This window comes from Palaemon carinicauda, chromosome 1, assembly GCF_036898095.1.
Source record: "Palaemon carinicauda isolate YSFRI2023 chromosome 1, ASM3689809v2, whole genome shotgun sequence".
Classification (NCBI taxonomy): Eukaryota; Metazoa; Arthropoda; class Malacostraca; order Decapoda; family Palaemonidae; genus Palaemon; species Palaemon carinicauda.
Genome location: NC_090725.1, coordinates 111740775 through 111758274, shown reverse-complemented (window position 1 = coordinate 111758274; position 17500 = coordinate 111740775). Strand labels below are relative to the sequence as shown.

Below are 17500 nucleotides of genomic sequence, written 5' to 3'. Positions count from 1 at the left end.
TTTGTTACCATCCTCTGACAATCTGACGCAGTAGCCATACTCTATTTCTGCTAATTTTATTTGCTACCCTCCTCTGACACTCAGATACAGTAGCCATACTCTATTTCTGCTAATTTTATTTGTCACTTTCCTCTGGCACTCTGAAGCAGTAGCCATACTCTATTTCTGCTAATTTTATTTGTTACTTTCCTCTGACACTCTGAAGCAGTAGCCATACTCTATTTCTGCTAATTTTATTTGTTGCCATTTACTGACACTCTGACGCAGTAGCCATATTCTATTTCTGCTAATTTTATTTGTTACCATCCTCTGACACTCTGACGCCGTAGCCATACTCTATTTCTGCTAATTTTATTTGTTACCATCCTTTGACACTCTGAAGCAGTAGCCATACTCTATTTCTGCTAATTTTATTTGTTACCCTCCTCTGACACTCTGACGCAGTAGCCATACTCTATTTCTGCTAATTTTATTTGTTACCATTCTCTGACACTCTGAAGCAGTAGCCACAGTCTATTTCTATCCATTTTATTTGCTACCCTCCTCTGACACTCTGAAGCAGTAGCCACACTCTATTTCCAACAATCTTATTTGTTACTTTCCTCTGACACTCTGAAGCAGTAGCCATACTCTATTTCTGCTAATTTTATTTGCTACCATCCTCTTACACTCTGAAACAGTAGCCATACTCTATTTCTGCTAATCTTATATATTACCATTCTCTGACACTCTGAAACAGTAGCCATACTCTATTTCTATCAATTTTATTGGTTACCCTCCTCTGACACTCTGACGCAGTAGCCATACTCTATTTCTGCTAATTTCATTTGTTACCATTCTCTGACACTCTGACGCAGTAGCCATGTTCTATTTCTGCTAATTTTATGTTACCATTCTCTGACACTCTGAAGCAGTAGCCATACTCTATTTTTATCCATTTTATTTGCTACCCTCCTCTGACACTCTGAAGCAGTAGCCACACTCTATTTCCGCCAATCTTATTTGTTACTTTCCTCTGACACTCTGAAGCAGTAGCCATACTCTATTTCTGCTAATTTTATTTGTTGCCATTCACTGACACTCTGACGCAGTAGCCATACTCTATTTCTGCTAATTTTATTTGTTACTATCCTCTGACACCCTGAAGCAGTAGCCATACTCTATTTCTGCTAATTTTATTATTTGTTACCATTCTCTGACACTCTGAAGCAGTAGCCATACTCTATTTCTATCAATTTTATTTGCTACCATCCTCTGACACTCTGAAGCAGTAGCCATACTCTATTTCTGCTAATTTTATTATTTGTTACCATTCTCTGACACTCTGAAGCAGTAGCCATACTCTATTTTTATCCATTTTATTTGCTACCCTCCTCTGACACTCTGAAGCAGTAGCCACACTCTATTTCCGCCAATCTTATTTGTTACTTTCCTCTGACACTCTGAAGCAGTAGCCATACTCTATTTCTTCTAATTTTATTTGCTACCATCGTCTGACACTCTGAAGCAGTAGCCATACTCTATTTCTGCTAATTTTATTTGTTGCCATTCACTGACACTCTGACGCAGTAGCCATATTCTATTTCTGCTAATTTTATTTGTTACTATCCTCTGACACTCTGACACAGTAGCCATACTCTATTTCTGCTAATTTTATTTGTTACCATCCTCTGACACTCTGGAGCAGTCGCCATACTCTATTTCTGCTAATTTTATTTGTTGCCATTCACTGACACTCTGACGCAGTAGCCATACTCTATTTCTGCTAATTTTATTTGTTACCCTCCTTTGACACTCTGACACAGTAGCCATACTCTATTTCTGCTAATTTTATATGTTGCCATTCACTGACACTCTGACGCAGTAGCCATACTCTATTTCTGCTAATTTTATTTGTTGCCATTCACTGACACTCTGCCACAGTAGCCATATTCTATTTCTGCTAATTTTATTTGTTACCATCCTCTGACACTCTGACGCAGTAGCCATACTCTATTTCTGCTAATTTTATTTGTTACCATCCTCTGACACTCTGAAGCAGTAGCCATACTCTATTTCTGCTAATTTTATTTGTTGCCATTCACTGACACTCTGACACAGTAGCCATATTCTATTTCTGCTAATTTTATTTCTTGCCATTCACTGACACTCGGAAGCAGTAGCCATAATCTATTTCTGCTAATTTTATTTGTTACCATCCTCTGACACTATGAAGCAGTAGCAATACTCTATTTCTGCTAATTTTATTTGTTGCCATTCACTGACACTGACGCAGTAGCCATATTCTATTTCTGCTAATTTTATTTGTTGCCATTCACTGACACTCTGACACAGTAGCCATACTCTATTTCTGCCAATCTTATTTGTTACCATCCTCTGACACTCTGAAGCAGTAGCCATACTCTATTTCTGCTAATTTTATTTGTTACCATCCTCTGACACTATGAAGCAGTAGCAATACTCCATTCCTGCCAATCTTATTTGTTACCATCCTCTGACACTCTGAAGCAGTAGCCATAATCTATTTCTGCTAATTTTATTTGTTACCATCCTCTGACACTCTGAAGCAGTAGCCATACTCTATTTCTGCTAATTTTATTTGTTGCCATTCACTGACACTCTGACGCAGTAGCCATATTCTATTTCTGCTAATTTTATTTGTTGCCTTTCACTGACACTCTGACGCAGTAGCCATATTCTATTTCTGCTAATTTTATTTGTTACCATCCTCTGACACTCTGGAGCAGTCGCCATACTCTATTTCTGCTAATTTTATTTGTTGCCATTCACTGACACTCTGACGCAGTAGCCATACTCTATTTCTGCTAATTTTATTTGTTACCCTCCTTTGACACTCTGACACAGTAGCCATACTCTATTTCTGCTAATTTTATATGTTGCCATTCACTGACACTCTGACGCAGTAGCCATACTCTATTTCTGCTAATTTTATTTGTTGCCATTCACTGACACTGCCACAGTAGCCATATTCTATTTCTGCTAATTTTATTTGTTACCATCCTCTGACACTCTGACGCAGTAGCCATACTCTATTTCTGCTAATTTTATTTGTTGCCATTCACTGACACTCTGCCACAGTAGCCATATTCTATTTCTGCTAATTTTATTTGTTACCATCCTCTGACACTCTGACGCAGTAGCCATACTCTATTTCTGCTAATTTTATTTGTTACCATCCTCTGACACTCTGAAGCAGTAGCCATACTCTATTTCTGCTAATTTTATTTGTTGCCATTCACTGACACTCTGACACAGTAGCCATATTCTATTTCTGCTAATTTTATTTGTTGCCATTCACTGACACTCTGACACAGTAGCCATATTCTATTTCTGCTAATTTTATTTGTTACTTTCCTCTGACACTCTGAAGCAGTAGCCATACTCTATTTCTGCTAATTTTATTTGTTACCATCCTCTGACACTCTGACGCAGTAGCCATACTCTATTTCTGCTAATTTTATTTGTTACCATCCTCTGACACTCTGTCGCACTATAGTCTATTTTTTATAGCGGTGCATATTTGCACTTGACTCACAGGGGTGCCCTTTTAGCTCGGAAAGGTTCCTGATACCTGATTGGTCGGAAGTATTTTTGTCCGAACACCTTCATTTTTCTCGAATGATTACCAAGTAATGTGAATCGAAACTTATTTATCAACCTATAATTCTCCATCATATATATGTTTTGTCAATAAACAATGTGAAAGAATAAATATATTATAAAGAATCGTCTTGGTAAGTCTAGATTTAATAACACAATCCACCGAAGTCAACGACAGCAGCTTGTTTTCGGATGCACGCTTTGTAATTTTGTAATTTTTCACATATTTTAACGCAAATTGGGATAGATTACACTCAGCATAAGTTAAACATGTTATTATAAACTTTCTTTGAATCCCAGAACTTACCAAAAACATGGAATTAATAAAACCAGATATTTGTGAAAACTTATGGGGAGGTGAAAGAACAGCCTCTAGCGGCCTGGCGGAAAAACGATCCCTTCTGAATTGTAGACGCAGTTTTTTTTTTCTTTCGTAATATAGTTCGGCCTATTCCTTTCAGTTTAAATAGTCTTACATTGTTTCTTTTCGTATTATTTTGCTTAGTATTTTCCCACATTCCTGTTCCTCACCGAATATCTATCTATTTTCCCCGATATCCCTTCTTTCATATAGGCCTATGTGATATCCACAATACGATTCCTTATGTTTTTCACCTTACGTCAGTAAGCATGTAAATAATAACAACATAAATTTTATGCTGTGTAGCAAGTATAACCTATTCTGTAAACCTGATATTAAGCATAGTATCTTTTTATTCCCGCCTCTACACTATTTTAATGAGACTAGCACGCGCTTCCCTTCAAGCCATCACTTTCGACAGAGGATAAGAAATAAGGAATATCCCATATATGAAAGAAGGGATATCGGAGAAAATAGATAGATATTCGGTGAGGAACAGGAATGTGGGAAAATACTAAGCAAAATAATACGAAGAGAAACAATGTAAGACTATTTAAACTGAAAGGAATAGGCCGAACTATATTACGAAAGAAAAAAACAAACTGCGTCTACGAGTCAGAAGGGATCGTTTTTTCCGCCAGGCCGCTAGAGGCTGTTCTTTTACCTCCCCATAAGTTTTCACAAATATTGGGTTTTATTAATTCCATGTGTTTGGTAAGTTCTGGTATTCAAAGAAACTTTATAATAACATGTTTAACTTATGCTGAGTGCAATCTATCCCAATTTGCGTTAAAATATGTGAAAAATTACAAAATTACAAAGCGTGCATCCGAAAACCAGCTGCTGTCGTTGACTTCGACGGATTGTGTTATTAAATTTAGACTTACCAAGACGATTCTTTATAATATATTTATTTTTTCACATTGTTTATTGACTAAACATATATCTGATGGAGAAATATAGGTTAATAAATAAGTTTCGATTCATATTACTTGGTAATCATTCGAGAACAATGAAGGTGTTCGGACAAAAATACTTCCGACCAATCAGGTATCAGGAACCTTTCCGAGCTAAAAGGGCATCCCTGTGAGTCAAGTGCAAATATGCACCGCTATAAAAAATAGAGTATAGTCATACTCTATTTCTGCTAATTTTATTTGCTACCCTCCTCTGACACTCAGAAACAGTAGCCATACTCTATTTCTGCTAATTTTATTTGCTACCATCCTCTGACACTCAGAAACAGTAGCCATACTCTATTTCTGCTAATTTTATTTGTTACTTTCCTCTGACACTCTGAAGCAGTAGCCATACTCTATTTCTGCTAATTTTATTTGTTACCTTCCTCTGACACTCTGACGCACTAGTCATACTCTATTTCTGCTAATTTTATTTGCTACCCTCCTCTGACACTCAGAAACAGTAGCCATACTCTATTTCTGCTAATTTTATTTGTTACTTTCCTCTGACACTCTGACGCAGTAGCCATACTCTATTTCTGCTTATTTTATTTGTTACCATCCACTGACAATCTGAAGCAGTAGTCATACTCTATTTCTGCTAATTTTATTTGCTACCCTCCTCTGACACTCAGAAACAGTAGCCATACTCTATTTCTGCTAATTTTATTTGTTACTTTCCTCTGACACTCTGAAGCAGTAGCCATACTCTATTTCTACTAATTTTATTTGTTACCATCCTCTGATACTCTGACGCACTAGTCATACTCTATTTCTGCTAATTTTATCTGCTACCCTCCTCTGACACTCAGAAACAGTAGCCATACTCTATTTCTGCTAATTTTATTTGTTACCATCCTCTGACACTCTGAAGCAGTAGCCATACTCTATTTCTGCTAATTTTATTTGTTGCCATCCTCTGACACTCGGAAGCAGTAGCCATACTCTATTTCTGCTAATTTTATTTGTTACCATCCTCTGACACTCGGAAGCAGTAGCCATACTCTATTTTTGCTAATTTTATTTGTTACCATCCTCTGACACTCTGACGCAGTAGCCATACTCTATTTCTGCTAATTTTATTTGTTACCATCCTCTGACACTCTGAAGCAGTAGCCATAATCTATTTCTGCTAATTTTATTTGTTACCATTCACTGACACTCTGAAGCAGTTGCCATACTCTATTTCTGCTAATTTTATTTGTTACCATCCTCTGACACTCTGAAGCAGTAGCCATAATCTATTTCTGCTAATTTTATTTGTTACCATCCTCTGACACTCTGAAGCAGTAGCCATAATCTATTTCTGCTAATTTTATTTGTTACCATCCTCTGACACTCGGAAGCAGTAGCCATAATCTATTTCTGCTAATTTTATTTGTTACCATCCTCTGACACTCTGAAGCAGTAGCCATAATCTATTTCTGCTTATTTTATTTGTTACCATCCTCTGACACTCTGAAGCAGTAGCCATAATCTATTTCTGCTAATTTTATTTGTTACCATCCTCTGACACTCTGAAGCAGTAGCCATAATCTATTTCTGCTAATTTTATTTGCTACCATTCACTGACACTCTGAAGCAGTTGCCATACTCTATTTCTGCTAATTTTATTTGTTACCATCCTCTGACACTCGGAAGCAGTAGCCATAATCTATTTCTGCTAATTTTATTTGTTACCATCCTCTGACACTCTGAAGCAGTAGCCATACTCTATTTCTGCTAACTTTATTTGTTACCATCCTCTGACACTCAGAAGCAGTAGCCATAATCTATTTCTGCTAATTTTATTTGTTACCATTCACTGACACTCTGAAGCAGTTGCCATACTCTATTTCTGCTAATTTTATTTGTTACCATCCTCTGACACTCGGAAGCAGTAGCCATAATCTATTTCTGCTAATTTTATTTGTTACCATCCTCTGACACTCAGAAGCAGTAGCCATAATCTATTTCTGCTAATTTTATTTGTTACCATTCACTGACACTCTGAAGCAGTTGCCATACTCTATTTCTGCTACTTTTATTTGTTACCATTCACTGACAGTCTGAAGCAGTTGCCATACTCTATTTCTGCTAATTTTATTTGTTACCATCCTCTGACACTCTGAAGCAGTAGCCATAATCTATTTCTGCTAATTTTATTTGTTACCATCCTCTGACACTCGGAAGCAGTAGCCATAATCTATTTCTGCTAATTTTATTTGTTACCATCCTCTGACACTCGGAAGCAGTAGCCATAATCTATTTCTGCTAATTTTATTTGTTACCATCCTCTGACACTCGGAAGCAGTAGCCATAATCTATTTCTGCTAATTTTATTTGTTACCATCCTCTGACACTCGGAAGCAGTAGCCATAATCTATTTCTGCTAATTTTATTTGTTACCATCCTCTGACACTCTGAAGCAGTAGCCATAATCTATTTCTGCTAATTTTATTTGCTACCATTCACTGACACTCTGAAGCAGTTGCCATACTCTATTTCTGCTAATTTTATTTGTTACCATCCTCTGACACTCGGAAGCAGTAGCCATAATCTATTTCTGCTAATTTTATTTGTTACCATCCTCTGACACTCGGAAGCAGTAGCCATACTCTATTTCTGCTAATTTTATTTGTTACCATCCTCTGACACTCAGAAGCAGTAGCCATAATCTATTTCTGCTAATTTTATTTGTTACCATTCACTGACACTCTGAAGCAATTGCCATACTCTATTTCTGCTAATTTTATTTGTTACCATCCTCTGACACTCGGAAGCAGTAGCCATAATCTATTTCTGCTAATTTTATTTGTTACCATCCTCTGACACTGAAGCAGTAGCCATAATCTATTTCTGCTAATTTTATTTGTTACCATCCTTTGACACTCTGAAGCAGTAGCCATAATCTATTTCTGCTAATTTTATTTGTTACCATCCTCTGACACTCTGAAGCAGTAGCCATAATCTATTTCTGCTAATTTTATTTGTTATCATTCTTTGACACTCTGAAGCAGTAGCCATAATCTATTTCTGCTAATTTTATTTGTTACCATCCTCTGACACTCTGAAGCAGTAGCCATAATCTATTTCTGCTAATTTTATTTGCTACCATTCACTGACACTCTGAAGCAGTTGCCATACTCTATTTCTGCTAATTTTATTTGTTACCATCCTCTGACACTCGGAAGCAGTAGCCATAATCTATTTCTGCTAATTTTATTTGTTACCATCCTCTAACACTCTGAAGCAGTAGCCATAATCTATTTCTGCTAATTTTATTTGTTACCATTCACTGACACTCTGAAGCAGTTGCCATACTCTATTTCTGCTAATTTTATTTGTTACCATCCTCTGACACTCTGAAGCAGTAGCCATAATCTATTTCTGCTAATTTTATTTGTTACCATCCTCTGACACTCTGAAGCAGTAGCCATAATCTATTTCTGCTAATTTTATTTGTTACCATCCTCTGACACTCGGAAGCAGTAGCCATAATCTATTTCTGCTAATTTTATTTGTTACCATCCTCTGACACTCAGAAGCAGTAGCCATAATCTATTTCTGCTAATTTTATTTGTTACCATCCTCTGACACTCTGAAGCAGTAGCCATAATCTATTTCTGCTAATTTTATTTGTTACCATCCTCTGACACTCTGAAGCAGTAGCCATAATCTATTTCTGCTAATTTTATTTGCTACCATTCACTGACACTCTGAAGCAGTTGCCATACTCTATTTCTGCTAATTTTATTTGTTACCATCCTCTGACACTCGGAAGCAGTAGCCATACTCTATTTCTGCTAATTTTATTTGTTACCATCCTCTGACACTCGGAAGCAGTAGCCATACTCTATTTCTGCTAATTTTATTTGTTACCATCCTCTGACACTCTGACGCAGTAGCCATACTCTATTTCTGCTAATTTTATTTGTTACCATCCTCTGACACTCGGAAGCAGTAGCCATACTCTATTTCTGCTAATTTTATTTGTTACCATCCTCTGACACTCTGAAGCAGTAGCCATAATCTATTTCTGCTAATTTTATTTGTTACCATCCTCTGACACTCTGAAGCAGTAGCCATACTCTATTTCTGCTAATTTTATTTGTTGCCATTCACTGACACTCTGATGCAGTAGCCATACTCTATTTCTGCTAATTTTATTTGTTGCCATTCACTGACACTCTGACGCAGTAGCCATATTCTATTTCTGCTAATTACCTCCGCCAAGCGGCGGAGGTTATGTTTTCGGTTCGGTTTGTTTGTTTGTTTGTTTGTTTCTCTGTTTGTCTGTCTGTCTGTGGACAACGTAGAGGCCACATTTCTACACGGAATCACTTCAAACTTGGCCAAGTAGTTCCCCAATGTGTATGGAAGAACTGATTAAATTTTGGTCAAGGTCACCCCAAGGTCAAGGTCACAGGGGTCACTGGTGTCACTATGACATAAGTGGCCATATCAAGAGACAGAAATAAAGCACTGACTTTTGCATAAGCCAACAGGGAAGTCCTAGTCCAGGCGCAACCCATGGGTGATGTTCAAATTTATAAAGGTCAAAGGTCAAGGTCATATTGGTGCATTATATCAATGTCATATTAAGTATCAGTGGCAAATGAACAAAGATCACTTGAAGGTCAAAAGTCAAGCAGGTCACTTGAAGGTCAAGGTCACGTGAAGGTCAAGGTCACGTGAAGGTCAAGGTCACCTGAAGGTCAAGGTCACGTGAAGGTCAAGTACATTTGAAGATCAAGGTCACTTGAAGCCAAGGTCATGTGAAGGTCAAGGTCACGTGAAGGTCAAGGTCACTTGAAGGTCACGTGAAGGTCAAGGTCATGTGAAAGTCGAAGTCACATCAATTCATGATTCTAGGACATATGGCGCTCTAGGTCACCTTGGCGGAGGTATGTCCTCTACGAGGACCATGTCCGCGTTCAGGACTTGCTCACTTGTTTTATTACCTCCGCCAAGCGGCGGAGGTTATGTTTTCGGTTCGGTTTGTTTGTTTGTTTGTTTGTTTGTTTCTCTGTTTGTCTGTCTGTCTGTGGACAACGTAGAGGCCACATTTCTACACGGAATCACTTCAAACTTGGCCAAGTAGTTCCCCAATGTGTATGGAAGAACTGATTAAATTTTGGTCAAGGTCACCCCAAGGTCAAGGTCACAGGGGTCACTGGTGTCACTATGACATAAGTGGCCATATCAAGAGACAGAAATAAAGCACTGACTTTTGCATAAGCCAACAGGGAAGTCCTAGTTATTATTGCTGTTGTTGTTGTTGCTGCTATTATTCTGGTTTTTAGCTTTGTTTCCATATGGTTTTAATTGTATATGTATCATATTTGTCAATTTATTGCTGCAGTTTTGATATCACGGATAGTTAGTTAAGTACATTATTACCTCTGCCCACGAAATTGGAAGGAGGTTATGTTTTACCCGCTGTTTGTGTGAGTTTGTTTGTGAACAACTTCCTGGCCACAATTTTAATCGTAGAGTCATGAAACTTGCGGGGAGTAACTGTCATGTAAAAAGCTGGAAATAATTGAATTTTGGAAGGTCAAGGTCAAAGGTAAAGTTCACGGTCAAGCAAAATATCCAATTCACTTATCAGCCATAAGTTTGGACATCGTTGTCACAGATACTTCAAACGTGGTTCATATTTCAGTATATAAAAATCAACGCATTAAGGTCAAAGTTCAAGGTTAAGTTCGATCAAAAGTCTGAGAAATAAGCTGCGACGGCGGAGGTCTGTGCTCTACTGAGTGCCCCGCTTGTTTTATTTGTTACCATCATCTGACACTCTGAAGCAGTAGCCATACTCTATTTCTGCTAATTTTATTTGTTACCATCCTCTGACACTCTGACGCAGTAGCCATACTCTATTTCTGCTAATTACCTCCGCCAAGCGGCGGAGGTTATGTTTTCGGTTCGGTTTGTTTGTTTGTTTGTTTGTTTCTCTGTTTGTCTGTCTGTCTGTGGACAACGTAGAGGCCACATTTCTACACGGAATCACTTCAAACTTGGCCAAGTAGTTCCCCAATGTGTATGGAAGAACTGATTAAATTTTGGTCAAGGTCACCCCAAGGTCAAGGTCACAGGGGTCACTGGTGTCACTATGACATAAGTGGCCATATCAAGAGACAGAAATAAAGCACTGACTTTTGCATAAGCCAACAGGGAAGTCCTAGTCCAGGCGCAACCCATGGGTGATGTTCAAATTTATAAAGGTCAAAGGTCAAGGTCATATTGGTGCATTATATCAATGTCATATTAAGTATCAGTGGCAAATGAACAAAGATCACTTGAAGGTCAAAAGTCAAGCAGGTCACTTGAAGGTCAAGGTCACGTGAAGGTCAAGGTCACGTGAAGGTCAAGGTCACCTCAATTCATGATTCTAGGACATATGGCGCTCTAGGTCACCTTGGCGGAGGTATGTCCTCTACGAGGACCATGTCCGCGTTCAGGACTTGCTCACTTGTTTTATTTGTTACCATCCTTTGACACTCTGAAGCAGTAGCCATACTCTATTTCTGCTAATTTTATTTGTTACCATCCTCTGACACTCTGAAGCAGTAGCCATACTCTATTTCTGCTAATTTTATTTGTTGCCATTCACTGACACTCTGACGCAGTAGCCATACTCGATTTCTGCTAATTTTATTTGCTACCATCCTCTTACACTCAGAAACAGTAGCCATACTCTATTTCTGCTAATTTTATTTGTTACTTTCCTCTGACACTCAGAAACAGTAGCCATACTCTATTTCTGCTAATTTTATTTGTTACCATCCTCTGACACTCTGACGCAGAAGCCATACTCTATTTCTGCTAATTTTATTTGCTACCCTCCTCTGACACTCAGAAACAGTAGCCATACTCTATTTCTGCTAATTTTATTTGTTACCATCCTCTGACACTCTGACGCAGTAGCCATACTCTATTTCTGCTAATTTTATTTGTTACCATCCTCTGACACTCGGAAGCAGTAGCCATACTCTATTTCTGCTAATTTTATTTGTTACCATCCTCTGACACTCTGAAGCAGTAGCCATAATCTATTTCTGCTAATTTTATTTGTTACCATCCTCTGACACTCTGAAGCAGTAGCCATACTCTATTTCTGCTAATTTTATTTGTTGCCATTCACTGACACTCTGATGCAGTAGCCATACTCTATTTCTGCTAATTTTATTTGTTGCCATTCACTGACACTCTGACGCAGTAGCCATATTCTATTTCTGCTAATTTTATTTGTTACCATCATCTGACACTCTGAAGCAGTAGCCATACTCTATTTCTGCTAATTTTATTTGTTACCATCCTCTGACACTCTGACGCAGTAGCCATACTCTATTTCTGCTAATTTTATTTGTTACCATCCTTTGACACTCTGAAGCAGTAGCCATACTCTATTTCTGCTAATTTTATTTGTTACCATCCTCTGACACTCTGAAGCAGTAGCCATACTCTATTTCTGCTAATTTTATTTGTTGCCATTCACTGACTCTCTGACGCAGTAGCCATACTCGATTTCTGCTAATTTTATTTGCTACCATCCTCTGACACTCAGAAACTGTAGCCATACTCTATTTCTGCTAATTTTATTTGTTACTTTCCTCTGACACTCAGAAACAGTAGCCATACTCTATTTCTGCTAATTTTATTTGTTACCATCCTCTGACACTCTGACGCAGTAGCCATACTCTATTTCTGCTAATTTTATTTGCTACCCTCCTCTGACACTCAGAAACAGTAGCCATACTCTATTTCTGCTAATTTTATTTGTCACTTTCCTCTGGCACTCTGAAGCAGTAGCCATACTCTATTTCTGCTAATTTTATTTGCTACCATTCACTGACACTCTGAAGCAGTTGCCATACTCTATTTCTGCTAATTTTATTTAATACCATCCTCTGACACTCTGAAGCAGTAGCCATACTCTATTTCTGCTAATTTTATTTGTTGCCATTTACTGACACTCTGACGCAGTAGCCATATTCTATTTCTGCTAATTTTATTTGTTACCATCCTCTGACACTCTGACGCAGTAGCCATACTCTATTTCTGCTAATTTTATTTGTTACCATCCTTGGACACTCTGACGCAGTAGCCATACTCTATTTCTGCTAATTTTATTTGTTACCATCCTCTGACACTCTGAAGCAGTAGCCATACTCTATTTCTGCTAATTTTATTTGTTACCATTCTCTGACACTCTGACACAGTAGCCATACTCTATTTCTGCTAATTTTATTTGCTACCCTCCTCTGACACTCAGAAACAGTAGCCATACTCTATTTCTGCTAATTTTATTTGTTACTTTCCTCTGACACTCTGAAGCAGTAGCCATACTCTATTTCTGCTAATTTTATTTGTTACCATCCTCTGACACTCTGACGCAGTAGTCATACTCTATTTCTGCTAATTTTATTTGTTACCCTCCTCTGACACTCAGAAACAGTAGCCATACTCTATTTCTGCTAATTTTATTTGTTACTTTCCTCTGACACTCTGAAGCAGTAGCCATACTCTATTTCTGGTAATTTTATTTGTTACCATCCTCTGACACTCTGGAGCAGTAGCCATACTCTATTTCTATCAATTTTATTTGTTACCCTCCTCTGACACTCTGACGCAGTAGCCATACTCTATTTCTGCTTATTTTATTTGCTACCATCCTCTGACACTCTGAAGCAGTAGCCATACTCTATTTCTGCTAATCTTATTTATTACCCTCTTCTGACACTCTGACGCAGTAGCCATACTCTATTTCTGCCAATCATATTTGTTACCTTCCTCTGACACTCTGAAGCAGTAGCCATACTCTATTTCTGCTAATTCTATTTGCTACCATCCTCTGATACTCTGAAGCAGTAGCCATACTCTATTTCTATCAATTTTATTTGTTACCCTCCTCTGACACTCTGAAGCAGTAGCCACACTCTATTTCTGCCAATCTTATTTGTTACTTTCCTCCGACACTCTGAAGCAGTAGCCATACTCTAGTTCTGCTAATTTTATTTGCTACCATCCTCTGACACTCTGAAGCAGTAGCCATACTCTATTTCTGCTAATTTTATTTGTTGCCATTCTCTGACACTCTGAAGCAGTAGCCATACTCTATTTCTGCCAATTTTATTTGTTATCATCCTCTGACACTCTGGAGCACTAGCCTTAGTCTGTTTCTGCCAATTTTATTTGTTACCATCCTCTGACACTCTGGAGCACTAGCCTTAGTCTGTTTCTGCCAATTTTATTTGTTACCATTCTCTGACACTCTGAAGCAGTAGCCACACTCTATTTCTGCTAATTTTATTTTTTGCCATTCTCTGACACTCTGAAGCAGTAGCCATACTCTATATCTGCTCATTTTATTTGTTACCATCCTCTGACACTCTGGAGCACTAGCCTTAGTCTGTTTCTGCCAATTTTATTTGTTACCATCCTCTGACACTCTGGAGCACTAGCAATGATCTATGAATCTGCAAGCTCTTTTTTTTCCTACAGGAAATGTTTGGGTAAAAACTAAAAATCAGTTTGTTGTAAATAACCCAACAAAGAGTTACAGAGATAACATTTGTTGTGTACATCAGTGCCCTTCCAGAAAGTTTCTCTGGCGGGAAAGACCAACTACTTAAGGAATATGAATCATAGCAAGTGGGTCTGTTTTATTCCTTTCTATTATATCATAATTGAATGTCCTCTTCATAATCATATGTCTATTTCATTTCTTATTAGTTTGTGGAGTTCAACTTTCACTTTGGATCTACCATTATGTTTTTGTTATTATGGTTCGCATGTATTGTTGTACGGTGACAAATATTAGTTGCAGGTCGTACGCGTCATACCTGAGTTTGTTCATTCATTTGTTACTATTCCTCAAGATTGTACGTACAGTTAGATACTAGAATCTCAAATCCCTGTTACACCTCGCTCCGAAGAAGGGCACCCTGTCACACCCTTACTGCGCAGCGAGTAATCAAACAGATAGTATAGGTAGAGATGGGAGAGGTGGTGAGCAGGGCTTGAATACAGGAACTAGCCATGCAGTAAGGGTCTTTAAGGTTGTACTCCTTCAGAGGGCAGTGTACTAGGAACTCCTGTATCCAACTGTACATGAGATGAGAATTTCGTTCCTGCCAGGATCTCTCGTTCAGTCGTTCGACTGACCCATTCCCACATAGCGGATTTTTTTTTAAATTGTCAATACCTTTCTTTTATTTTCCAGGTAAACGTACAGAATACTTGGACCTCAGAAATAATACTAAAGTTGATAACGGTAAAGGTGGCGTTTATTCCACAGTAAGTGATTTGCTCTGTACGTCATTTTCCAATATGAAATTATTAAACCGTTAAATTTTAGTTTACCATGAAACCTCTCATAAAAAACGGAAGTATGATAGTCTTGGAAAACTAAAGATACTAGGTCAATTATCTTTAAAATCAATTTAGAAGGAAAAATTGGATAATTTTTAGTCATGTAGCATACGGTGCTTGGAATATTATTGCTGATTCAACTCATACTTATGATAAATAATTTCTCTACATTTAGCCTCTTCTTTCCCACTGTTATCCATGCATTAAGGGGTCGGTTGCTTGATGCGCTCTCTTCAATGCCTTCTATCAAAGGCATCCTTTTCTACCTAAACTCTTCTCTCCATACCATCCTTCACCTTATCTCGCCATCTAATTCTCTGGCTCCTTCCTAATCTTCTCCCTTTAACTTGGCGCCAATGACCTTAGAAGTCAGGATGCCAGATAACTCATAATCAATCAATCAATCAAACAATCTCCCTTTTACAGATTCCTCCCAAGCCCTCCTCACACGATCCCCACCATCCATCCTCATCACATGCCCACACCATCTCAGTTGTAACACTCTTATCACCCCTCTATTCTTTACTATGCCTACCATTCTTCTTATTTCATCATTTTCCAATCTTTCAAGCAGTGATATTCCCATAATCCACCTCAGCATTCTCGTCTCTGTTCTCTCAAGCCTTGCTTTCTCTTTTCGTCTTAAAGCCCACATTTCTGATCCATACATTAACACTGGTCTTATTACTCTTGACTTTGAGCTTGATTGGTCTGATCGCGCACCATTGCCGCTAACTCCCTCCACTTTCCTCGGGCTGTTTTATCCTATTTTTCAGCCTCACATCCTCCCTCCTACCACATAGATGATCCCAAGTATCTAAAATGTACCAATTGTTTTAAAACTGAGCCTCTACTTTCATGTATAGCTATCATGTCCCTACCTTCCTTGCTGCTCACCATAGCTTCAGTCTTATCCAATTTTACTCTTAAGCCATCCCTTTCCAATGTGTCTTACCCATGTACAACCCATCTCTGTAAGTCATTTTCAGTGGTAATCATTTGCATATAGAATCTCCCACAACCCTTCATTTCTAATCTCCCTCTACTTCCCCCAGGTTGTTTTCATCCTACTCTCAACTTCAGCCTCACATCACACAAATCTTTGCAATGTCTCAGGAGGATAAGTGTCCTACTTTCCTGTATGACAATCCTGTCTTTACCTTCCTTGTCTCTCACTATAGCTTCCGTCTTATCCACATTTATTCTCAAGCCAACCCTTTCCAAAGTCTCTTGCCCAAGTACAATCATTCTCTGTAAGTCTCTAGTGGCAATCACCAAATCATCTGCATATAAAAACTCCTACAACCCTTTATTTCTGATCTCCCTCTACTTCCCCCAGGCTGTTTTTATAGAAAATCCTACAATCCTTCATTTCTGGTCTCCCTCCTCTTCCCCCAAGCTGTTTTTATCCAACTCTCAACTTTAGCCTCACTTCCCATAAATCTCTACAATGTCTCAAGATGATAAGTGTCCTCACTCTTCTATCCTAAACAGTATGTCTACGCTTCAGCCGCGGAGGAAATCATTCGATCTCGTAAGCCAGAGGACCCCATGTTCATGTACTTAGCCTTCCAGAGCGTTCATTCGCCCCTACAGGTTCCTCTACAGTATAAGACGCAATACAGTCACATCAAATATTTCGAACGAAGGGTTTATTTAGGTAAGTTCATGGATGAGAGATCTCCTCTCCCCCAGACTCTAAACAAAGCAGTAGCATCAACATCTAAAAGTCATAATATACTGTACACACGCATGCATATCCTTTTTTTTTTTATTGAAGGTGACTGCCTTAGTAGCGTCTGTGTTTCCTACAGTGATTTTCATATTTTCGTGCTCTTCAGAAGATAATCTGCCATAAGGGATTCACTTTCTCGTGCTTTTCAGTAGATGAATTTGCTGTCTCCAGCTCTAGCAGATAATCTGCCATAAGGGATTAACATTCTCACGCTCTTCAGTAGCTATAATAACGTAATGAATTCACTTTCTCGCGCTTTTCAGTAGATAATCTGCCATAATGGATTCGCTTTCTCATGCTTTTTAATAGATATAATGGCTTTTCAGCAGATAATCTGCCATTTTGGATTTGCTTTCTCATGCTTTTCAATGTATATGAGGACGAAATGAATTTGCTTTCTCACGCTTTTCAGTAGATAATCTGCCGTAATGGATTCGCTTTCTTGCTCTTTTCAATGGATATTAG

At 38.2% G+C, this 17500-nt stretch overlaps 1 protein-coding gene across 3 annotated transcripts in view; it reads left to right on the top strand.

Moving 5' to 3' along the window:
* Window positions 1-17500, top strand: part of LOC137650933 (arylsulfatase B-like) — a 67794-nt gene that overhangs the window by 40023 nt on the left and 10271 nt on the right. For all 3 annotated transcript variants that reach the window (XM_068384079.1, XM_068384082.1, XM_068384087.1), the window contains 2 exons: window positions 15152-15225; window positions 16795-16960. In XM_068384079.1, coding sequence (XP_068240180.1) covers window positions 15152-15225; window positions 16795-16960 — 240 coding nt within the window. The remainder of the gene's footprint in view (window positions 1-15151; window positions 15226-16794; window positions 16961-17500) is intronic.